Genomic DNA, 25,765 nt, shown 5'->3' on the forward strand with positions numbered 1-25,765 from the left:
TATCTAGTCAGACCTAAAATGGAACACTCACATCAATTACATACCACCTAAGAATCCTAGGATTGTTTAAGTGTAACATTTCACATGCTTCACTTCAAATAAAACAGGTTAAATTTGTTCGTCTATTTTCAAGTGATTCCCAGTCCAGCTGATCCATGAAATTACAGTGGGATCACATGTATTTGACGGGCTACTCTGTGTTGGATCTACTCTAGAGTTGAGATATCAAGGTAGACTGCCAATGTACCGACACTGTTGTAGTATATTTAAGTGGAGGACAAATGAATACAGTAATGCTAGATTATTTATGTATACAAACTTCATAATGAAATTGATATCCCATTTTGATTTGTACCTCCACTTTGCAACATATGCAAGAACAAGAAGCTTTTAATCTCCAACCACTGTCGTTAATTAACCAAGATCTCACCAGTCTTTGTTTTTTCCATCTGCAATTTTGCTTCGGAACAATAATTATCTAAAGGCTCTAATTCATATTATTTAAATTTGTAATTTACTTTATTGTAGTTGTACTAATTTTATTGATTTGTTTGTATGTTTTCTTCATTTTCCTTTGAAGTTGTACAGTATAGGTAAACAAAGATAAATTTTCTCTCCCATCTTATTCTAGGATTTCTATTGACTAAGACAAAATTAATTTATTGTATGCGGGCTCAAAATTGAGAAATATAAAAGTGAATTAATATTATACAGTCAGTTTGCTTTTGGATATTTAATGTCTCCAACCGCAACAAAAATTCGATGATCCATGCATCTCATCGCTGGTCATCTGAACATTCTGAAAGTGATACCTCACTCAATCAACCATAAAGTCATGATCACCTAGCCTTTTCCTGTCACCAGTAACTTTCTAGTTAATTTCTCTGTAGATATTATGCTCTGAAACTGAAGAAATTGAGTGGTCTTCTAAACTATCTACCTTGTCAAGTTCAGCAGAAACAACTGACATTCAATTGGCTACTGTATTGTAGTAGCAAAACTTGCCTTAGTCATGCAATAAATGAATTGAAGATAGTAGAACAATTACTGCATGAGACAGCTATTAATATTTTATTACTATCCTACTCCATTTCCTGGAGGCTCCACTGATAAAATGCAATTTCAGCAATGATAGCGGCTAGCTAAGCTGCAAGTTTTGATTCAGAAAGCATTCCATTCTGTAAAATAGACCTCATCCTGGATTCAACTCACTACTCAGGCTGAGATATCTGGCATTAGTCCACTACTCTGTTAATGAATCATTGATGTTCACACAATATAGCCTCCTTGAGGTATCTGAATGTTTGCTCCTCACACACTGCACAAAATTCCTTTAGATTCTGCTTAGACTGAGCTTATCACCATACTCGTTTCCTTTGTAGTCAGTCAGTGTAGCCGGGAAGTGTAGCTACATACTGATTTATGCCGATTAGAAAGGCTGGTCCCCAGACTGTACATTCTAAAGTCAAAGTAAGCAAAAACAACTCACATAGTAAAAACAAGTCATGCATTAAGTTCCCTACTTGATACATCCGAAGATGGACACATTGAGTCAGCTATTCCCACATTGAGTCAGCTTACCATTGCTATTCCCATTGTGGGTTCTTGTTGGTTGTCATTAGTACTTCGTTACTAATGACAACCAACAAGAACCCACAATCGATCCTTAAAATCGTTTTATCTTTCTTCGTGTGCGTTTGATTACCTGCTGGAAGTGCCACCGATAACTTGTACAGCAATGGTAAGCTGCAAGCTTCAATTTGAGAAAGCATTCCGTTCCGTAGTTTAGTCCATTCCGTTCCGTTCCGTAGAATAGACCCCACCTGTTTTCGCTTGTACTTACTGGAGACCATAGGAGCCTCGACAGGAGCACAACTTGCCACAAGGGTAGTGAAGTACTATAATAATACCGCTAGACTATATAATCATAGATCCTTTACACCCAAGGATCTATGATATAATGATCCACGAAAACATCTGATTTTGTAGATCGCATACAAACCAATACCAGAAATTTAGTACATTTTTTGGTCGTGTGCATTAGTGTAGACAACCTGTGTAAAATATTCATATAATACAATCACTTTTGAATGCGATGTTTTTAAAGCTATGCATATGTTGGAATAAATGTCTAATGATTGAAACCAACACATTCCAAAGGGTTTGAAGCCATTTAGTCCCTAACCACAATATTATCTTGCACTAACCTCAAAATTTGCTTCCACTTAGTACACTTTCAAAGCCATACTGTGTATGTAGTGTGTGTCTGTGTCTGTGTGTAATTTACAAGTACATGTTCCTTTATAGCCTGCAGCTCGTCTATACAAAACCATTCATCCGGAAGCCACAAGTCACTGACTAAACTGATGATTGTTTATAATGTGCATGCATGTGTGCGTGTTATTGCATTTTTAAATTAATTGAGTTGATTGACTATAATGTAGTCGGTATCACAACGCGTATGCCATAAGTGTCTTGTCCTGGAGGAAGCTGGTCTATCACATCATATTTCAGTCGTTTTGCTTTGTTATTATCGCTAACATATAGTCGAGCAATTTTTGGTCCAAATTTACACCAGATTTAACCTTAGATGGGTAAATTCTCAAAAAATCTTCTGTGGGGGCATGCCCCCAGACCCCCTAGACGAGAGCATGCTAAAGCATGCTCTAGGTTTTGCACTGTGTACGTGCATATATGCTCAAAACTCCTTAGTTTAAAAAAGAACACCCATCATAATCTGCTGATTTTATTACAAGCATTTTCTAGTTCGATGTACGTGATTTTAATATACCCTGAAAAGTAGACTATCTCATTTGGCGCCGGTTTCAGCTAGCTACTACTTTCGTAGTTTACGTGCTGGAGAAAACAGAACACCTATAATTAGTTGGATTGAGCTTTCTAAGTAAGGTCAGTGCTGGATTTGCCTATTAATGACGAATGACGTAGGCAATACGTCAAAGACTGAAGCAGTTTCTAATTTGTTGGAGCATCGCTGGACATTTATGGACGGCCTGGAACCACAAGTAGATGGCTGTATTTAGCGAAGGTTTTAGCCTACGCGTTAATAATAAGGTGAAAATGATTGCTTACATACAGATTAAACCTACTTCGTAGGGTGAGTGAGTTTATTGTATGTTAAACCCATACATTTGGGCCTACTGAACCATAGACTGTATTGCCACATGTAGACGGACTTCAATCCTACCAAATGGGTCGTTTAGCCTCTATTCATACATATTTCATTACCTTCACTCCAGAGCGGACATTGTACACCGTTATTTGAGCAGAGGCGTAGCTAAGGGGGGGCATTTGCCCCCCCATCACTAAATGATTTTTTTAAAACCTCGTCACAAGTTTACCAGTATTAAACTGACACGCAAATGACTGTAAATTATGTACACTACTACGCGGTATCACTAGGGGTTGCAAGTGAATGCGCACACACAACATTCAACTCGGTCGTGAATCCACCGGACGAAAATATTAGAGACATACTTCTATATTTAGCCTAGATTACTCGCGTGATAGAACATTTTTGAATCTAAAAGGAGTGACCCGCTTCTCCGCGGCAGGAATCACAACTCACAAGTGACAAAGGAGACCCAAGCTTGAGGAGACCAGATGACGCTACGAACCTACTGCCTACGAGGTGATAAAGTGTTAGCTAAATAGATGTACCAAGTTTATTTTATCGAGTTTTTTTCCCGGGCTGGATGTACTTCCCTTGCGTACCACCCCCAGCACCTAGGAGCAAGTGTGCTGGACAACTGAAAGAGGGACAACTAGAAGTCCATATGGCCCATTTCCGGGGAAGCATTGTTGGAAGGATGGATCGTGTTCCCAGATGCACATTGTAGCAGAACGAAGCAATGAAAATTTTATCGAGTCGATCACACTGGACCTTTGTACGTACGGCAGTGCAGTCTGTTTTTACTTTGTCAGCCAGTCAGGTGGATCAGTCAAGCTTACAAGTTCTGCTAGCAAGACAGGTGGGATTTTGTGCGATACATGGCATTTGAATTTCACCGAGTGAAGTGAGTGAATACGTCATCCTGTCAGCAGTGTGCTAGGACTGCAGCATAGGCTGTGGCTAACGTAAAGTAACTTGTATTTGCACTAAAGTATTAGCTCTACCGGACTGTGGATGAATTTGTTGGAGTACAGTTGTGGCACGTGCGATGATGCTCGACGAATATAGCTACCTCGATTGGAAGCAGTCAGTACTGAAATAGTTATGTAGCTAGTTATTTAAGCTGTAATAATACAACACCGTATGTTGGCTAGCCCACCATTGGGTCATTAGCCTTTTTTGGAATCATGAATGATTTTGAGTGTTTCGTGGGGGCATGCCAGCCCCTCCATCGCCCTCTGGCTAGCTACGCCCCTGTATTTGAGATGTATTGCCAATACAACACTATGTCAATTTAATTTTTAATTAGTAGGCCCATGACCTCAAATTTCTGGTATTGCAATTTCTGCTACCATCTATTGAATATTGTTGTGCCATCTGGGACCCACACCACCAAAATGACATCTCTAAACTTGAAATGATTCAACATCGAGCTGCTCGTTTCGTCTTAAATAAGCCTTGGAACAGACACCACCATGACAGTAGTGTCACAGACATGTTAAATGAACTAAATTGGCCATCTTTACAAGAACGCAGAAAGCAAGTACGCCTCATCCTATTGTACAAGATAGTTAATCATTTATTACTGGTCCCAAATCGCTGTCTGCCATCATTAAATCAAACTGCTACCAGAGCCCATCATGATCAGAAATTTAATCATATACAATCTTCAGTAAACACGTATCTCTATATGTGACTGAATTTGACAAAACAAGGCTTCGACGCACAAAGCTTTGTTAGGAGATATGGCGATTTTAAGGAATCATTGTGTAATAACTTCCCAGTGCCTACAGCTGTGCAAACACAATTTGCACCAATTGTTCATCTGTTCACTAGCTATCACTGAGTGGGTGTATACATTTCTGATACCCAAACTTTGTCCTGTTTTGAGCAGCTTTTTTCGAGCGGGTAATAATATCACAGGTGGTAGTAATAGGTAGTCTGGCGCCGCCCGCCCCTTCGCATAAAGTAAGGGTCTGGTGAAATACAGATACTAAATCATTTCTAGCGCCCAGATTCGGCGCTAGCCAATTAGTGCATGCCAATGACGTTCACACAGAAATCGCCTTGGCAACACAATGCTTTTGTTCGAATTGAAGTGCAATTATCTGACGTAACAAGCATTACGTGCGCTGTCTAATTGAATTCCTTTTGAAATGATTAGGTATTTGTATTTCACCAGACCCTTACTTTTTGCGAAGGGGCGGGCGGCGCCAGACTAAGTAATGGGGTGGACGGTGGTCTTAATATATACGGGTATAAAATGAAGTAAGAAGACGATTGGAATCCAGAGGCCAAGTTTGGGCTATCCATGGCCCTAAAATTACTCCAAATTGACTGAGAACACTATTGGCGAGCTCTCTGTGAAGCGAGGGGTCCGTCACTAGCGAAATCATCGACGATATTCGGAATATGGGCATTGTATTCCATGATATTCCATATTCCTGCATATTTCAGATTATATTTCAAATATTCGCGATATTCTTGCATATTCCATAATTCAATTGGATTCCTCAATATTCCTGAATATTCCTCTACATTCCATCCATGTATTATTTATTTAGGCTACTGGTTCATATCAAATGAAGTGCTTTTCACACAGTTGGGACGATTACGCCGAGGATTACGCAGTACGAGCAATGATGGTTAGCCGGCATGTTGCAATGGAGCCATGCAGCGAGGAGCGGGCCATTTTATATAGACTCAATCAGTAACTGAGCTGGCCAAGACGAATGTAAGTATAACCCCTCCAGCCAAAACAACTGCTTACCAACAGAGCTACAGCTACTTTCCGCGAACCATCAAGCAGTGGAATAACCTTGAGGAGAACAAGAAGTTTGATATAATTGACGCCCGCCGCAGATAATTAAATGATGTAATTTTATATCACGTGATAAGAACAATATACGAAAATACACGTACATATACGGAAATATGATTTGAATATATTCCATATTCCATATTTCAGTTCTGATGTTCGACGATATTCCTGCCAGTGACGGACCCCTCGCTGTGAAGTCCCAGCTCACTACACACCATTATCACAAAACCATGGCCATTTAATGGTGCCAATCTCACACTCGTGGCTTTGACAGGGTCGGAAGAAAACTGCTACAGAAACCAGACTTGTCAGTGCTGAAGGAAGTACAGTGTGAAATATGATAGTGTATTAGACCAGCAATCCATTTCTGGTAAAATCGTAAGTTTGATTTTGTGTGTGTGGAAGCCTTGTTATGTGAAATCCGGTCACATATATTCATTCCTACCCAGAACTATTCCCCATTGGAACGATCTATGTATCCCAAATCTATCTACCATTGATCTTGAAACATTTAAACAATCAACTACTCAGTACTTTATAACTGTAACTTAGCACTTATTGTATTTATTGTAATAGTACTCATTGTAATTCTAGCACTTATTGTAACTTACCACTTACTGTAATTTAGTACTAATCATTATTGTAACTTAAACTATAAGCACTTATGTTATTGTAACTTAAACTAGGCACTTACTGTATGTGTACGTACCGTGTACATTAGCGTAAAACCCTGTCGGGTGTTTGCTAATCAATAAATAAATAAATAAATATTTCAGGAACTCTAAATTCTTATTCTTATATTAGCACTTTACAGTGTGCAGCACTGAAGGTCTGACAGCAACATGTGCTGCAGCCTTTGGATTATCCTAACCTAACAGGAACTGGAGACTTAATGATTACTTAACTTAGCTAACAATAAGGTGAAACAGAAAAGGGCTAAAGAAAGGAAAAAAATCCCCCCTACCCCAGGATTCAAAATATTTAGGAATAGCTTTCTAATTGGATTTCTCAGATCATTATGATTATAATAATTATGATTATTATTATTATTACTGGTTAGGGTTAGGTTAGCATTATTATTATTTAAAACTTTATGGTGTAAACACACCAAAGGCCTGAAGGTAACTTGTACCAACAGCCTTGTACGTTATCCTATGTTACTTATTTACATATTTATTTACATACATACATACGTACAGTTGCTAAGGAGAGTTTAGATTGAAGGTGGGTGGCTGTAACTGATAAATTCTTGAGAAAGAAGTTAAGTAACATGTACAGTTGCTCTTATCGTCAAAGTTAATAACTTAATGATCATTGGTAGTAATAGGAGTCATTACATATGATTCTGTGCTGCTGGACCTTTCAATTGTGCCAAAGAGACTCTTGTTGACATAAATGTTGTTTCCTCTTAGCTTGACAAAATTCTTGTCAGTGCCATTCTGAGCTAATTGCCACCTTGTTCTCAGATAAACTGCTTCAATTGCTCTTTCTTCTAGCATGCTATAGTGTACGAGAGTCTCAAGCCGTTGGCGATCCCCGCGCACATGCGGAATTGCTGAGCTGAATGGTTATAATAGGCATGCCGGCGAGGGGTAGGTAACGAGCCAAAATCGTCTACGAAATATCAAAGATGACTGCCCATATTTCATCTTTCAAGACAAATTTCAGTACAAATATCTCCGTAAAATTCAGTAATTGTAAAATTAGAAAATCCGTAAATTTTAGACTCCGTAAATTTTCGTTACATCTCTTCGATCGTCAAATTTCACCTTTCAAACTGCACAAATTTCAGGCAATATTTCATCTTTAGAAATAATTTCAGAGGTGATCTACTAAATTTCAGGTCGTTACCTACCCCTCGCATGTCGGCATGTTAGCTATGCTGTGAATATGTACACAAGGCGTGGCTTAGTTTCGTATTCATGCGTATAAATTACAGTAACCATAGATGGTCCAACTATATTCGTGAGTAAAGATTGATGTCAGATGGCGTTCATACCAAAAGCATTGATCATTGCTTTGGCGTTGTATAGTGGAGCAGCTTATGGGAGGGAAACACTTCATATTGGAGTTCTAATATCTCAACAACTAGGATCCGGGTTTGATTACTCAGGACTACTACCTGCCCTGTCACTTGCGTTAGATACCGTTAACAAAGATTCGTCGCTTCGGTATAGATTCAATATAACAGTCAGCAATTCACTGGTATATCAAACTAGCTACTGTATGCCGATATAAGATTAATGTATACTTCCGTATAGTGTGAAGCGGCGTCTAGCCTGCGAAGTTTCATTGACCAAATATTCAGTCAGAGTCTGATAATGCTGATTGGTTCGGATTGTTCTGTCGCTACTGAGCCTGTTGCAGAGATTGCTCCCAACTGGAACCTCGTACAGGTAAGCTAGCTCAGTTAGTTGATTAAGGCTGCATGTGTACTGTCTACTGAGCCATTCATTTATATACACTGTGTTCTAGCTAACTAGAGTAAGCCACCAATGTTCGACCACCATCGGTTCGGACGCGATTTTTCTTTAAACCCGCAAAGAAAATTTTTGCTCTTGCTATGCCTTTGGAGAGGTCTAGGCCATAAACTCTTGCATACAAAATTTCAGACCTGCAGCTTTCTTCGTCTGGTTGCAGGAGCTGCAAAAGTTACCTGTCCGAATGTTCTCAATTCTCGGATAAAAATATGTATTATCGGTCGAGTGGTACTGCTCGTATAATGCTTGAAGCTGATCAAGTCTTTCTGTGCTTGATATGAAAGCAACTCTTACACTCTCCAAATATAATAATTTAATAATTGCTTTACAGAATTGGAATTACATACAGTAGAGGCTATAGTGATTACAGAGACATACAATTCTGAAGGACTACCAGTGTCCTGCACTGGTAGCCTAGAGCACTAATTACTTAACTACAAAAACTATACATGCATACATATATAATAATTACAAATAATTATAATTGGTTGGTGCAGGAGTCTTGGAGCAGCGGGTACAAGGACACAGGTAATGAAAAGTACAGGGGGGTATTATCAAAGTTAGCTAAAAAATGATTCCATAAAAATGCTTTCAACTTTGGTTTGATTACATCTAGTGATTGAGATAGGTCAATTATTGGTAAAGAGTTCCATAATCTTGGTAAACGATAAAAATATGAGTTCATGATAGGGTTGATATGAGCTGTCTTGGGGTATAACTTTGTGCTAGCAGATCTTGTTGAACCTGTAGTAAAGTTGGTATAGTTCAAGATGTCAATTTTGTCTGATGGATTTTTGATGGATTTGATGAAGAATAATATGTCGGCAATTTCGTAAATGTACTTTAGTGGCAACATACCAGTTTGTATTAGCCTTGTTTTATAGTCTGATTGATAGTTTGATAATATGAATTTAGTGGCTCTTCGTTGGACTTTCTCAAGTAATTCAATGTCTTTTAACAGGTATGGCCTCCACAGTGGGGAACAATACAGTAGTTTTGATCTAGATATTTGGCTTAGTCCTTACTTGCTATGAATTACAAAGCTCCAAAGTCACCTCTGTCGTGCAATCTTCAATTAGGCCACATGTGAAGCTTGTGCAAATCAAATAGTTACTTATATCGAATTCAAAGCTATTTTTATGAACATTGAGACATCAGCAGAGCTGCCTGCCCAGTAATAATAAATAAATTGAGAGCATAAACTATATCGTTCAATAGTAAATAAAATACATGCACAATGACCGCACCTTGATTTTTGCCCGAATAGCTACATTGCATTTAGGCTTCTCTGCCTGGCTACTGCACCCAGCACACACATACACAATCCAAATCCACTTGAATGGGGTTTTGACTATCCCCTGTCTTAAAAATGTTAAAAGTTTCTCTTCAATATGTCCAGGACTTTAGCCAGATCGAAATACTTAGTAATAGAGCAGTCAATTACTCTAATATAATGATCAGCCACATGTAATCAGTATTTTTAAGCGTTGTAATCACATATTAATAGTCTAGAAAAGATCGATATACTCTAATAGAATAGTCACTAAATACTCTAATACAACAGTCACTCATACTCTAATCATTCAGGATAAAGCTTTCAAACAATTAAGACCAAGCTGAACCTCTTCTATAATGTGCTTATCTGAACACTGTGCTATACCTATTTTTCATATATGTATAGTCATGGCTATAAAATCATCAGATTAGCTACTATTATTAGTAAAGTGTAGACAACCCAAATTATCAATTTGTGACTCCTTGAGAATTGTACTGATGTAGCTGAAGAGGTCTGTGTTTTATATAGCTGCTAGGCAACAAATAGTAGTTACTGCTTAGTATACCTCAGAAATGCTTGTGTGCATGTAATGCTCTTGATGTTCAGTTAAATGTTTAGTTATTGGGATAGTGCTGGCCAGCTAACTATATCTAATCCAAAACATCCAAGCTGTAAAAAAGTGCAAAAAGGCTATGATGAAAAAAGATGTGAAATCCAAGGTGGCCGCCAAGAAATGGCTGTGATGGTAGGTTAATGGTAAAAATTTTAATAACGACAATTCAGGTGAATTTTTGTGCCGTCATTATTAAAATTTTTACCATTAACCTGGCACAAAATTCACCTGAATTGTCATTATTAAAATTTTTACCATTAACCTACCATCACAGCCATTTCTTGGCTGCCACCTTGGATTTCACATCTTTTTTCACCATAGCCTTTTTGAGGGCCGCACACTTTTTTTACAGCTTGACTGTTTTGGATTAGATTTCATTTCTTTTTGTATTTGTAAACCTATCTTTTTTCTATACCACAGGAAGAAGAAAAGATGAAGTAGATGTACTTTAAATATTTTATCAGTAAATGTATAAATTATACATATAATACATATATTGATTACAGAAATCTCCATGGTGGTTTCTTTGTAACTGAACACTCTACAAGGTGACTTCTTTTATATGCTCTCTCTATAGGGTGAATTGTTTGTAGCTGAACGATCTACAAGGTAACTTCTTCTAGCTGATCTCTCTACAGGGTGATTTGTTTGTAGCTGAATTCTGTACAGGTGATTTGTTTGCAGCTGAGCTCTTTACAGAATGGTTTCTTTGTAGCTGAACTCTCTAAAAGGTTTCTACAGGGCAATTTGTTTGTGGCAGAATTTTCTACAGGGTGATTTCTTTGCAGCTGAACTCTCTACATGGTGGTTTCTTTGTAGCTGAACTCTCTACAAGGTAATTTCTTCTAGCTGATCTCTCTACAGGGAGATTTGTTTGTAGCTGAACTATCTACAAGGTAACTTCTTCTAGCTGATCTCTCTATAGGGTGATTTGTTCGTAGCTGAATTCTGTACAGGTGATTTGTTTGCAGCTAAGCTCTTTACAGAATGGTTTCTTTGTAGCTGAACTCTCTACAAGGTAACTTCTTCTAACTGATCTTTCTACAGGGTGATTTGTTTGTAGCTGAACTATCTACATGGTGGTTTCTTTGTAGCTGAACTCTACAAAGTGATTTCTTCTAGCTAAACTATTTCTTTCCATAGTTGCATGAACTCCCTACAAGGTAATTTCTTTTAGCTGATCTCTCTACAGGGTGACTTGTGTGTAGCTGATCTCTATACAGATTTCTTGTTTCTAGCTGATCTCTTGAATTCTCTTCAGGGTGACTGCTCTATTAGGATGACTGCTCTATTAGAGTATCTCGCACTTGCTGCACCAAGTTGGATTTTGTGTTATAACTCCGTGGCTTTAAGTCTGATTCTTCTACACCATTGATGAGCCTTTCTAAGATGATTACTCCATCTGTACAACGATTTTCAAAGCATTACCCCAAGCGGTTTATCTGGTAGGCGTGGCAAGCAGTCGTTTTTTTATTAGCTAATCTCGATTGCATAATTGTTACACACTGTTGGTTTTTCGTTGTATCTTCCTGGTTTTTAGCTCGATTTCTTTCAAACCACAAAAGGTTTGAGGTTCAATAGTTAACCTATTCACCCACCGATTTTCAGCTTCTTCCCATACGCGGTTTACCATGTAGGCGTGACAACATATTGATGTTATTTTTCGTGAATAATCGCTCATAATTCTTTGCCTGTTTATCGTATTCCAGCCAAAGTTGGTACCGAGATGCGCCTTTATACCCCCTTCTGTGTGCCAAATTTCAAGGCATTCGGATATGGCGTTCGCGTTTAATAGCAGTTTTTGTAAGTGTGCGACAAGAGGAAGAAAAATAAGAAGAAAAAAATAACGAAGAAACTAAGCCAATTTTTGAAGTCGCATATCTCGGGAACGCGTGAAGCGATTTTGCTCAAATCAAATTTGGAATGTGGAGTGCTGAAGTTGGAGGGCATGTCCACAGCAAAAATCTTCTTGTTTCATCAAGGAAGCACAGAGCTACAGAGGTGCGAAAATTGCGTTTTCGTTCTTCCTGTCAATATACTCACGGGTGTTACACGCCGGCTTCTTGGGCGCATGACACACTACCGTGTGTCTTGATATATATAAGTTATAGATACCATGATTGCATGATTGTGTAAATATGACTGTCTCAGCAAAACCCAACTTGTTTACATAACTTCTAATTTTTTTCTCAACATCATCTGCAGTGTCTAAGGAATGGATCACTAAAATTTCAGCCTTCTGTGGAGTGTAGTTTTGGAATTATAGTGCTAGACAGCAGGAAGAGCAAGACAAATCGATTTGTAGAGCAACTATACTGAAAATAAACTACAGGAGCTTACATTTGCAGTCAAAACTTCTGTTCCCATTAGTCTATAATGTTGGAATTTGGCTTAAAATGTTCCCCATGGATGAGCAAATCCACCAAGGTATAGTGTTTGCCTTGTAGTCACTTATGCATATACGTAGGTTTGAAGGCAGTTTAGTTGGATAAATGACAACAATCTTGTTTACGTTTACTGCATCATATATTAACGCAAGTGACATGCATACCATCGGGGCTACAGAAACGAAACCAAGATTTTCAAACTTTCCATGAGCAGGTGAATATAAGATGTTGTATAATTTTAATGGATTTGAATTTTCCTTCTGTGAGTAATGGCCCAATAAAAATTTATGTATTTTTTCTTTGTAGCATGCATAATTCTGCGATTTTTTTAAAATGTGGTTTTTCTCAAAACACATGCTTGTGCAAACAAGTTTAGTTTTCACTGAGACAGTCACAAATGTGTATATATAATTATTTTGAGGCTGGTAAATGATCATATGCTTTTGTAGATATCACCAGCATCTTCCTCACCTCGTCTTTCTAATAAGAAGTTGTTTCCGCTATTCCTAAGAACAGTGTCAAGTGATGCAGAAGTTGCTGTAGGAATAACAGCAGTCATGAAGAAATTTGGATGGTCCAGAGTTGCTTTAATAACACAATCGGAGAACATATTCTCATTTGTAAGTTGTAAAAGCTGTTGTTAGATGGCCACTCATACTGAGCATGCTCACACTGAAGCCTCAATTCTCTTGAGCTTGTCTTGTCCTTCCTGAAATACTAATTAAACATGAATGTAATAATTAGTATTTACAGTGGCACATACAAATACATAATTATTGTTTGTACTAGCCATGTGTAAACAAAAGCATTTTCTACTGGTATATACCCATTTAGCATGGGCATTCAAAAGGCAACACTTTTTAACAATAGCATGTTTCCTGGGGTATTTTCCAGGAAATATACTGGGAAAGTGGTTTACTTATGTCTTTGATGTCCAACCAGTTCAAAGATTTGGTACGCTTTGACTTAATTATTACATCGCAACTTCACAACTTTATTGTGGGATTTAGAACTTGTTCATTGTAATAAATGATATCTAATCCAAAACAGCCAAACTGCAAAAAAGTGTGCGGCCCTCAAAAAGGCTATGGTGAAAAAAGATGTGAAATCCAAAGTGGCAGCCAAGAAATGGCTGTGATTGTAGGTTAATGGTAAAAATTTTAATAACGCCAATTCAGGTGAATTTTGGTGCCGCTTGGTCAATTGGCACAAAATTCACCTGAATTGTCATTATTAAAATTTTTACCATTAACCTACCATCACAGCCATTTTTTGGCCGCCACCTTGGATTTCACATTTTTTTTCACCATAGCCTTTTTGAGGGCCGCACACTTTTTTACAGCTTGGCTGTTTTGGATTAGATTTCACTTCTTTTTGTATTTGCATACCCCAAAGCCGGCCTAGGGCCGGCTTTGGGACTTTTTTAACCTGTCTTTTTTTCTTTACCACAGGAAGAAGAAAAGATGAAGCAGATGTACCTTAAATATTTCTGATTTTATCAGTAAATGTTCAAATTATATATATAATACATATATTTATTACAGAACTTTCCATGGTGGTTTCTTTGTAACTGAACACTCTTCAAGGTAACTTCTTCTAGCTGATCTCTCTACAGGGTGATTTGTTTGTAGCTGAACTATCAACAAGGTAACTTCTTCTAGCTGTTCTCTCTACAGGGTGATTTGTTTGTAGCTGAATTCTGTACAGGTGATTTCTTTGCTGCTGCGCTCTTTACAGAATGGTTTCTTTGTACCTGAACTCTCTACAAGGTAATTTCTTCTAGCTGAACTCTTTACATGATGGTTTCTTTGTAGCTGAACTCTCTACAAGATAACTTCTTCTAACTGATCTTTCTACAGGGAGATTTGTTTGTAGCTGAACTCTCTTCATGATGGTTTCTTTGTAGCTGAACTCTCTACAAGGTAACTTCTTCTGGCTGAGCTCCCTACATGGTGGTTTCTTTGTAGCTGAACTTTGTACAGGTGATTTGTTTGCAGCTGTGCTCTTTACAGAATGGTTTCTTTGCAGCTGAACTCTCTACAAGGTAACTTCTTCTAGCTGATGTCTCTACAAGGTCACTAGTTTGTAACTGAACTCTCTTCATGATGGTTTCTTTGTAGCTGAGCTCTCTACAAGGTAACTTCTTCTAGCTGATCTTTCTACAGGGTGATTTGTTTGTAGCTGAACTCTCTACAGGGAGATTTGTTTGTAGCTGAACTTTCTACAGGTGATTTGTTTGCAGCTGAACTCTCTACATGATGGTTTCTTTGTAGCTGAACTCTCTACAAGGTAACTTCTTCTAGCTCATCTCTCTACAGGGCGATTTGTTTGTAGCTGAACTCTCTACAAGGTGACTTCTTCTAGCTGACCTTTCTACAGGGAGATTTTTTTGTAGCTGAACTCTCTACAGGTGATTTGTTTGCAGCTGAACTCTCTACATGATGGTTTCTTTGTAGCTGAACTCTCTACAAGGAAACTTCTTCTAGCTGATCTCTCTACAGGGAGATTTGTTTGTAGCTGAACTCTCTACAGGTGATTTGTTTGCAGCTGAACTCTCTACACGATGGTTTCTTTGTAGTTGAACTCTCTACAAGGTAACTTCTTCTAGCTGATCTCTCTACAGAGAGATTTGTTTGTAGCTGAACTCTCTACAGGTGATTTGTTTGCAGCTGAACTCTCTACATGATGGTTTCTTTGTAGCTGAACTCTCTACAAGGTAACTTCTTCTAGCTCATCTCTCTACAGGGCGATTTGTTTGTAGCTGAACTCTCTATATGGTGGTTTCTTTTTAGCTGAACTCTACAAGGTGATTTCTTCTAGCCGAACTATCTCTTTCTATAGTTGCATGAATTCCCTACAAGGTAACTTCTTCTAGCTGATCTCTCTACAGGGTGAATTGTTTGTGGCTGATCTCTCTACAGGGTGACTTGTTTGTAGCAGATCTCTATACAGGTTACTTGTTTCTAGTTGATCTCTTGAATTCTCTTTAGGGTGACTGCTCTATTAGGATGACTGCTCTATTAGAGTATCTCGATCTCGCACTTGCTACACCAAGTTGGATTTCGTGTTATAACTCCGTGGCTTTAAGTCTGATTATCCTACACCATTGAAGAGCCTTTCTAATATGATAACTCCATCTGTACAGCGATTTTCAAAGCATTACCCCAAGCGGTTTATCTGGTAGGCGTGGCAAGTAGTCGTTTTTTATTAGCTAATCTCGATTGCGTAATTGTTACACACTGTTGGTTTTTTCGTTGTACCTTCCTGGTTTTTAGCTCGATTTCTTTCAAACCACAAAAGGTTTGAGGTTCAATAGTTAACCTATTCACCCACTGATTTTCAGCTTCTTCCCATATGCAGTTTACCCTGTAGGCGTGACAACATATTAGTGTTATTTTTCGTGAATAATCGCTCATAACTCTTTGCCTGTTTATCGTATTCCAGCCAAGGTTGGTACAGATATGCGCCTTTATACCCCCCTTCTGTGTGCCAAATTTCAAGGCGATCGGATATGGCGTTCGCGTTTTATAGCAGTTTTTGTAAGTGTGCGAAAAGAGGAAGAAAATAAGAAGAAAAAAAAAACGAAGAAACTAAGCCAATTTTTGAAGTCGCATATCTCGGGAATGCCTGAAGCGATTTCGCTCAAACTTGGAATGTGGAGTACTGAAGTTGGAGGGAGTGTCCACAGCAAAAATCATCTTGTTTCATCAAGGCAGCACAGAGTTACGGAGGTACGAAAATTGCGTTTTCTTTCTTCCTGTCAATATACTCACGGGTGTTACGCGCCGGCTTCTTGGGCCGCACGACACACTACCGCGTGTCTTGATTCTATGGCTAATCATTGTTTGGGAGATGTGTGGATGAGTATTTCTAAGCACCGTAGGCTAGGATAGATTTTAGTGCCAACTGTTGAGGAGATGCTACATCATGGACAGAGTTGGCAGTAACTAGTTACTTTGTAACTAAGTTACGTAACTAGTTATTGTAAAAGTAACTACTAATATAACTAGTTACTTGCTGGTAACTAGTAACTTGTAAATAGTTATAACTGTCTAAAAAATAGTAACTATAGTTACAATAGTTACATTGTAACTTTAGATAATTATGCTTTAAAAGCAAGAGCACTTCAATTTTTGTGCTACAGCCGCATTAGGTAGATACTTTCTGTGTACTGTCCTACATGATTCAGCTTGATTATCAGGCATAACAGTTGTAACTGAGCTGAAATGGTTACAGAATCAATATTTTCAGCAAGTGTATATATAATCATACAGTACAGTAGTACTGTATAATGCATGGAGATTTGGGTTTTCCTGGCCAAAAAAATTCACCCCCAAAAACCAGCTTCACAACTCCATCCTGGCACCTTGGAAGTATTGGTTAGGTATAACCAAGAGTTCATAATATACATGAACTCTTGGTATAACCAAGCCCAAAAGTGCCTTCAGTATGAAATATGACGATTCGCACGCCCCCAACTATCAATTACTGCCTCAAAAGTGCAGCGGCCATTATGCTTCACTTTCAGCTATGTTCAGTCCATTACACAGTGTTAAAAACGAAGACAATGTTAGAATCATCTCTGCAATCAGTCCAGTCATCACGGACGATTCCCGTTTACAAATGTACTGTAGGGAAGCCATGCATTATGCTACCGCGAATAGACACCTAGGGGTGTCATCAAAAAGAAATAGGACACAAAGGAGGACAAAGGTAAGTCCATGATGCGTGCATTGTACGTGCTGTGGTATTCCAAAAGGCACGTCTTGGGATGAAGCGACGTCGAACAGTGAAAAAATCAAGCCCATAGCCTTAGCTGTTATCGAGTTATGCTTGCCTGAAGGCAGCAGGCAGGCAGTCAGTAGAAAATTCCATCTAATTTTTTTTTAATTACGTAACAATTTATTGGAAGTGGTGACTGGATTGTTGCAGAGGCACTTCTTCTACTGTTTTTAGTCTGTAGTGCTGTGTAACGGGCTGAAAGTAAAGTGTAATAGCCACTGCACTTTCGAAGCAGTTTTTGATAGCTGGGGTGCGCGTTCAGGCGAAAACATTAATTCTGGCGCCATCCTTTCGTTTGATGCAGTATGCGTGGGTTCACCAGTCATAATAATGTTACAAAAATAGTTAACAAACAAGTTTAAGGAAAAATTAGAAATTTTAAGTTCGATTAGAGATCATAGAGAAAAAAAAAGTACGGAAACAAGGGAGGTCACCTACACCTGTAGATATACTAGTGAACATTTAATCCCTAGTTCAGTCTTGGTCTTGGGTATAGACTGGATTAGGGATTAAATGTTTGCTAGTATATCTGCAGGTGTAGGCGACCTCCCTTGTTTCCGTACTTTTTTTCTATGATCCCTTTTCCTTAATTATTATTAGGGATGTCAAAACCGTGCAAAATTATGGAATTTTTTCTCCCGTAAATTTCATTAAAAGGTGGCACAATGAATTGTGCGTCTTTCAGACAGTTTAGGCAATAGAATTTTTCGTTTCATAGAGATGAACTGGTCAAGGTAGTGCTCTTCTGGTGAGTTTCTTCATGATTAGAGTAACTAGGTGCGTGTATAAGCCCCAATGTTAGTTCCCTGCCTAGAAAATGTATGAAAGATGACAGCAGGCTAATTTTGTTGATTACCATGCACAACACCATTCCAGTTAATTGATAGGTCAGTTTTCAGTCGGTACAAGATGCAACTTGAATGCCTGTATTAGTTTCCTGGCAATTTTACGCAATTGATAAGACAAAGTGACGTAATCACCCATACGTCACTTGTTTTTGTTTTGTGCCATGGCTACCAATGGTGCTCAATAGAGAAGTCTGGAGAACTGCCTATTTGTTTATTTAACAATTACTGGCTACCACAAAAGCAAATGTGGCAAACTAGCTAATACATCAATCTGCAACATTTTTCGAGCTCCACAAGATGCTGTAGCTAAAACATTCATTTGTCAAACTTTTTAAAATCCGTTTGACATCCCTATTATTATATAGTTCTCGCTCTGGGCAAAATAATCATGTTACAAAAGTTAACAAACAAGGATAGCTTATTAATTTTATGAAACTAACTAGTAACTAACTAAATACTTAGTTACCTTTTAAAAAGTAAGTTACAAGGGATAAAAGTAACGAGTAATTTATAACTAGTAACTAATTGCTTTTTTGAAGTGACTACCCCAACTCTGATCATGGAACAAAATTGCTATGTTGAAAAAGGTTAGTAACCTATACCCCTAAGTATATGTACTTTATTTAATATAGTAACTTTCTTTCTGCCGTAGCAACGAAGTTAGTAAGCTTACAAAAGTGAAACCAACTGCGATATAAATATTTAATCTTAATCCACAATCATTAGCATGCTAGCATTGTGTATTGACATACTGATAACGTTCTGAGGATCATTACTCTATGCTTTTTAAACCCACAATCAATCATCAGATAGTCAACTATTAATGCATTTAACTATCTGTTTAAAACATAAATGTGCCATCAAAGCAGCAGTAACAGCTGCTGCATGGCAGCAAAGAATGTTCTATTAGAAAATAATCAGAGCACAGATGACTAGTAGGGCCTATCAAGTAGGTGTAAAATTGCATTTAGTTAGTAAAGTATGTATTCTTCCATGTTTTATTTCAGGCTTCTACAGAGATTAAATCTCATCTTAATAAAGAAAACTTGCAGCTAATAGGAGAACATACATTTAACACAGAAGATGATAATGTAGATTTTGTTGTGGATGCATTGAAGGTAGATAAGTGCATGAATCTTTTTATGCAAATATTTATTGGTATGTATACATAGCCAAAGTTTATGTAATACGTATATACAGTAGTAGCATACTGTATGTTGCACGTATAATTACATTTTTTTCAATATGATGTAGAATTCTCCAGCTCGGGTTATTTTTTTAAACATGTATCAAGAATTTGCAATAAAAGTGATGTGTAAGGTATACAAGTATGTATGTAATAGTGACTTGTTTGTATGTAGTGTTGTTTGTTAGGAAATTAGCTGTATGTATATACGTAATATAACCTGTACAGGTACTTGAACACCAACTGACTCATCCCAAGTATGCATGGATGTTTTTCTCCTGGTACAATGACAACTGGTGGACTAACACTAGTTGTACAATAAATGATCTTGCAAAAGAAGCAGCTATAGAAAACATCTTGTTGACTTCACTAATCTTTGATCATTATCCCAGAATTGATGAGGAGCACAAGGATGTACCAAATGTGGGGAATATAGTAAGTTATTATTAATAGTTAGTGTTTGCCATGTGCTTTTAAATTACTGTAATAGAAGGCACATATAGTATAGCATTAATATAGTATCCAATAGACTAGTATAATATAATAAACGTAATATTAAGATCATACGATACATGGAGCAATTGATCATGATTCTTTAATAGAACAATCAATTGTTCTAAGTTTGATCTTAAGAGATAAAAGCTAACAAGTTGATGTTGTGCTACTTCTAAAAACCAGGTGCCATGCAGCTAGCTAGCTAACTCACTTTTATAATTAATCAACTATGTATTGCTATGTTCTTATTTTAGCTAATAAGTTTTAGGTTTTACAATAATGCATCAATTAATTAAGTTATTGTAATTTCAGATTTGTAATTCATGAAATTTGCAATTCTTCAATTACATTTCTATGTATTGCTAAGGAAGCACTTGTTAAGCAAACCACTTTTAACAACATATTGTGCACAGAAGTATCTTCTAAACTGTTTTATAGTTAAACTATCATGTTTTTTCTGGAAAATTCTTTCAACAAAGCTGCTTTTCATTTTCATTCATGTTCGTATGGGATACGCCCCCTTTCCAACTTGAAGGGATAGGCTATATATTCGTGATACTCTATGAGGCGTACACTGTTGTCTTTCAGTTGTTAAATGCCAGTAGAACCCAAAGGGAAGGTAATTCACAAAGCCTGAGAAGAGTATTCACACCCGTATTTCAGACCACCCACCTCAGAGCAGAGTTCGCCTGTTCAGAAGTTTAATACAGACTTCATTTTCGCTATTATGTTTTTCATGCAAGCTGCTTTTACCATTAACGATTTTACTCATGTGGGTGTGTACAGACAAACATAGACACATAGGTAGATAGGTACACACACACACACACACGCACACACACACACACACACACACACACGCACACACACACACACACTTTTACAAAAACAATTTCAGTAAACCAGGCCGCGCCCACAGCCGGCCCTGGTTTTAAAATATAAAGCATAGGCATAGACCCCATAGAAAGAGGACACACAATCCTAAAAAATATAACTTGAGGTCAGTGCTCCAGCCCTGATAAAGGAAATCTATGTTAACTGTGCCAAAACTCAACAAGTCTTTGGTGCCATCTAATGCTCACTGAGCTATTTGTTTAGTCCCTAACTATGTTTATAGTAGTATATATGTTGGTTTAGCTGTTTTGGTCACATTCAAGTGTTTAATACTGCTGTTATGCTTTACCTATTTGAAAACCTGTTGCTTGAATCTTGTTACATATACAGTTAGTAGGTTGGATAAAAAAAAAGAGAAAAAGCCAGCACAGTTCACAGGCATGTCAAATACAACAGACATAGCTATTACCGTATAGAGGAAAACTTTGACGGGGAAAAAATTTGGCACCAAAGTTTTAAACCGCCAATTACCCATAGCACCTGCGATTTGCATCTTTATAGCTATAGATTGAGCTTGAATCTGCCAACATTTATTTCGCCCAATGCAACTTGCTTGCTATTTGCCAAATTTTACCCCCGCCAAAGTTTTCCTCTATACAGTATGAAGGGTATATAAGTCATTGCTGCTAGCTACCTTATTTTATACTTGTTAGCCTTATAAATGGAACTCTACAGCAGCATACACAGCAGAAAATTTTCTAACAAACATGCAATCTCAGTGGCACTGGATGGTACTGTTGGTGGTACTAGTCTACATGGTATACTTGTATGTACCTCATACCATCTCAATAGGTACTTCATATACTGTAAAGTAAAAGTCTCAACCTTAATTGCTAAGTGCATGGATACAGTCTTTTAATTTCGTTTCACTTTTAATTTCATTTTATTAGTATAATTGTCCCCTTACGATATGCAGGGTATGCCAATAGTGTTAGCTAGCTATTTGAATTTTTGTCTTCACGGTATAATTAGCATTAATGCATGGGTCTATGTGTGCTTATTTATGGTGAGCATTAGAAATATACACTACCTTACTAAGCCAATAAACTTTGTAAATATTGCACACTAATGTAATGTATTTGTACAATTAATTGTACTATTAAGAGATCAAAATGTAGCTTATTAGTTGAGTTGATACTTCACTTTTTTCATTTTATTTTAATTGTTGTTTTTTTTTTCTTAATTTACAGACTTGGAACAATTATGAATCATATTATTACCATAAATATTCTGATATGATGGGACTCAATGTGTCTGCTCAGCTAGAAGATAGTGCATACATGTTTGATGCAGTATGGGCAGCAGCTCTAGCTCTGAACAATACTAATGATAGTTTGGTCAACTTTATGTACAACAGTCAGGAAGCTGCTAATATTTCTCAGTCCATACATAACAATATGATAGATTTGAATTTTTTTGGATTAACTGTAAGTGTACATGTTAGCACGCATGTGTATCTAGTAGTTAAGATATATGCATCTCTTAATCTTATCTATTTTATATTATAAACCATGGCTATGAGGTGTACTGTACATAAATACCCAAACTCTGAAGTTAGAGGAAGTTTACTTTGCTGAGGTGTTTATCAACAGTAAACTTATGACTGAGGAGGAAGGGTGTATATAAGTGCAATACGCCAAAGTAATCCATGGTTCATATCAAGATTCAACACACACAGTAGTGTGTCAGGAAAGCCGGCATGCCACACTGTGAGTATATTTACAGGAATAAAGAAAATGAGATTTTCGCACATACATAGCTCCATGCATGCGTCCTTCTTGAATTGGAATCTTTTTGTACTGCAAATTCCCTCCACCTTCAGGACCCCACATACCAAATTTGAGCAAGATTGCTTAATGCAATTGTGAAATATTAGCCCTCAAAGTTCAGCTCAATTTCTTTCTTTTTTTTCCTTTCTTTCTTTGTTTAAGGGGCTCAGGGGGCTTATATTATTCTTTTTGCACACTTTATAAAAATGATTGTAAATGCAAATCCATAGCTCAATTTTCTTGAACTTCGGTGCACTTTTAGAATGTATTTCGGCATAATCACATACCAAGTTTGGTGCAAATCTGATAAATAAAGCTACAGACAATTTTTTGCATTAAAAAGGCTGACTTGTTGTCATGCCTACAGGATAAACTGCTTATGGAAATAATAAAAAATCTGTATGTGTATAGGTTAACCATCATAGCTCCAGCCTTTTGTGGTTTAAAAGAAATCGCATTGGCAGCTATAGAGTTACAAAGCAAAAACAAAACAACTGTAAATTGGGGGTCAATATACTCTAATAGAACAGTCACCACAGAGTAAAAAAAGGTGTATAAAAATGTCAAAAAAAACTTACCCAACGTTTGAACCAGGGACCTTCACACTGAACACCCAAATAACTAACCACTGAGCCACTGCTATCACAGTTGTTCACCTCACTTAATTTCTAAATAAATTCTAGCTAAAATCATACACAGTAGTAAAAGGTTATAATTTCATAGATCTACCAATGGAAAATGTAGATTGTTCTAGAACATTCTATGTGTGTTCTATTAGAAATCCTCAAACATGTGCACTCTATTAGAGTATTACAAGTAAACTCTGCAATACAATACCATTGTAACTTCTCTAGTATTTTATCGAATCAAAGCCAATATTATAGCCATTTAGGTGCCAATTGGCGGGGTAGTACACTGCTATTAAGACCCACTCATACCAAACATCATCATCATAATCATCATATTAAGTACTATGCTAGCAAAACTTGTGATAACCAGCTGGAAATTGTATTCTTGCATAAAAGATGCAGGATTTGCTTTGCTAAAAGTTGAGCAAATGCAACTCGTTACGTTTTGCATGAAAAATCGAGATAATCTAATAAAACAGTCACTGCAAAATATATAATTATAATACTGCAATCATGCATATCTAACTTGGAATGTGTTTTACAGAGCTTTGCATGGGCGAGATTAAAGGAAAAGTGTACTTTAAATTTCATGAAGTACACTTTGTAAGGCAAACAGTGCTTTATTTCCCACGAAGAGTGCTTTATTGCACTGCAAAGAGTGCTTTAATCATACAATAAAGCACTCTTTGTAGACAATAAAGTACAGTTGCTTACATAATCTAGTGCAGACTAATAGCCCGCTGTGCTCACGCCAGTATGACTAATCACTCAAGCTGGCTGATAGCCCTCACCGTGTTGAGCGGTCAGTCACCCTAGCCAATATGAGTTCTACCACTGGATTGTTTTATAGACATATCTAAATATTTCAATGATGGGTGGGAGAAGGTAACGTTGCTGTTACATTTGTTAATGTAAATGGACAAGTCCTGGAGATATCATGGAAATACTTCCCCATGCATCACAATAGAATCAATTGTGACCAAAATACGTGATGAACGTCTACCATGCCAAACTATGGTGAACTACACATGAGTGTCTTTTTTAAAACTAGTTTATGTGCATTCAGGCTGCTAATAATTCATGCAACACGTGTTAATTATGACTCCTAGTGTATGGCTGCTAGAAAGTTCATAAATTACTTAAAGCATTCACTGAGTGCTTTATTAGCACCTCGGCCGCATGCCTCGTGCTTTATTTTTCATACAGTGGAGCCTCAGTTATCCGAACCCCTTGGGACCAGGGATGGTCTATAAGTCTGAAAAGTCCGTATCTCTGAAACTGTGTATAAATAACCTTAAAATAGCATAAAGAAAAAAATTTAAATATCAGATTTTTCAACTACCTTAATAGAACAGTCACTACTCTAATAGAGCAGGCATTTCCGTATTTTGGTTAACCGAGAATCCGGATAAGCAGGGTCCAGATAACTGAGGTTCCACCATATATATAGCACTCACAGCAATGCTTTAACAGATACATAAATCACTAGTGCAAATAAATACAAGTACTATATATAATACAGCCATAGTCATGAACTAGCAAGTACAAAATTATAAAGCAATTGTGACCGGCTGAGCAAAAACCAGCCCGTTTTGCACATTCCTTGAATTCCATTTTATTGTATCTCTGTGAATCTATAGTACCAAAAGAGTGGACAGCCAAAGTTTCAGCCTTTTATGATGAATGAGTGTTGGAACAGTGATAACCTCGATTTGTACAGCAACAATATGGGAAATAAATAACAGGTGCTTGGATAATTGATCATAACTCATGATTGAAACAAGCTATAAAGATGGGACTTGGCTCAATCTGAACTGGCAAGGTATAGTACTTTCCCTGTACTCCTCCATGTTGACAAAGAAGAAGGCCATTCCATCTAAGAAATGATGACAGCGGAGATTGTTTTTACTGCATTGTAACTCACGTATCCATTGCTGTGCTAACACGAAACAATGATTTTCTTACTCTTCATAAACATGCAAATCCAGTGGTGTATAGGTTTTATTGATTTGAGCTTAATTTCAGTGTGTACAAATGTGATTAAAGCGTGCGTAAATTTTTCATGTAGCACACGTATTTTACCCAGTGTATTTCAATACAGTTTTATGGCAAATAAAATTTTGCAAAAACGGCTGGTTTTCACTCAGCGGGTCACAATTAATTATCAGTACAGTGAAACCCGTCTAATCAGGTCACTGCATAAAGAGGTCACCTGTCTAAACTGGCCATTAATCCCATTATAAAAATCCCCACATGTGCCAACTGTGTACAAAGTGACTTGCATAATGTCGCCACCTCCTTAATGAGATCAGAAAAGTTTGTCCCTATGATGACCAGAATAGACAGGTTTCACTGTATTTAGCTATGATTATTGCATAGATCCTTTAGCTTGGTATCAAATTGGCTGGTATTTTTCTGTATTTAATTTCAATTGGTAGAGCACAAGTTTGTCTTG

General features: G+C 37.4%; 1 protein-coding gene and 1 long non-coding RNA gene across 4 annotated transcripts in view; both read left to right on the forward strand.

The window, feature by feature from the left end:
• The first annotated feature begins 2,846 nt into the window (after nucleotides 1–2,846).
• LOC136251089 (gamma-aminobutyric acid type B receptor subunit 2-like) overlaps nucleotides 2,847–25,765 on the forward strand; it is a 32,117-nt gene continuing 9,198 nt past the window's right edge. Inside the window, exons 1-7 of one of the 3 annotated variants that reach the window (XM_066043466.1) lie at nucleotides 7,831–8,156; nucleotides 8,213–8,347; nucleotides 13,157–13,327; nucleotides 19,345–19,455; nucleotides 19,592–19,657; nucleotides 19,752–19,958; nucleotides 22,103–22,339. In XM_066043466.1, coding sequence (XP_065899538.1) covers nucleotides 7,938–8,156; nucleotides 8,213–8,347; nucleotides 13,157–13,327; nucleotides 19,345–19,455; nucleotides 19,592–19,657; nucleotides 19,752–19,958; nucleotides 22,103–22,339 — 1,146 coding nt within the window. In that variant the 5' untranslated portion in view covers nucleotides 7,831–7,937. Of the gene's footprint in view, nucleotides 3,073–7,830; nucleotides 8,157–8,212; nucleotides 8,348–13,156; nucleotides 13,328–19,344; nucleotides 19,456–19,591; nucleotides 19,658–19,751; nucleotides 19,959–22,102; nucleotides 22,340–25,765 lie in introns of those variants that run through there. The other 2 variants (XM_066043468.1, XM_066043467.1) reach the window with 2 other exon arrangements.
• LOC136251091 (uncharacterized) lies at nucleotides 5,113–6,719 on the forward strand. Its single transcript, XR_010698930.1, has 2 exons — nucleotides 5,113–6,329; nucleotides 6,401–6,719. It is a non-coding gene; the product is annotated as an uncharacterized lncRNA (long non-coding RNA).

The sequence above is a fragment of the Dysidea avara genome, chromosome 3, assembly GCF_963678975.1.
Source record: "Dysidea avara chromosome 3, odDysAvar1.4, whole genome shotgun sequence".
In the NCBI taxonomy this organism is placed as follows: domain Eukaryota; kingdom Metazoa; phylum Porifera; class Demospongiae; order Dictyoceratida; family Dysideidae; genus Dysidea; species Dysidea avara.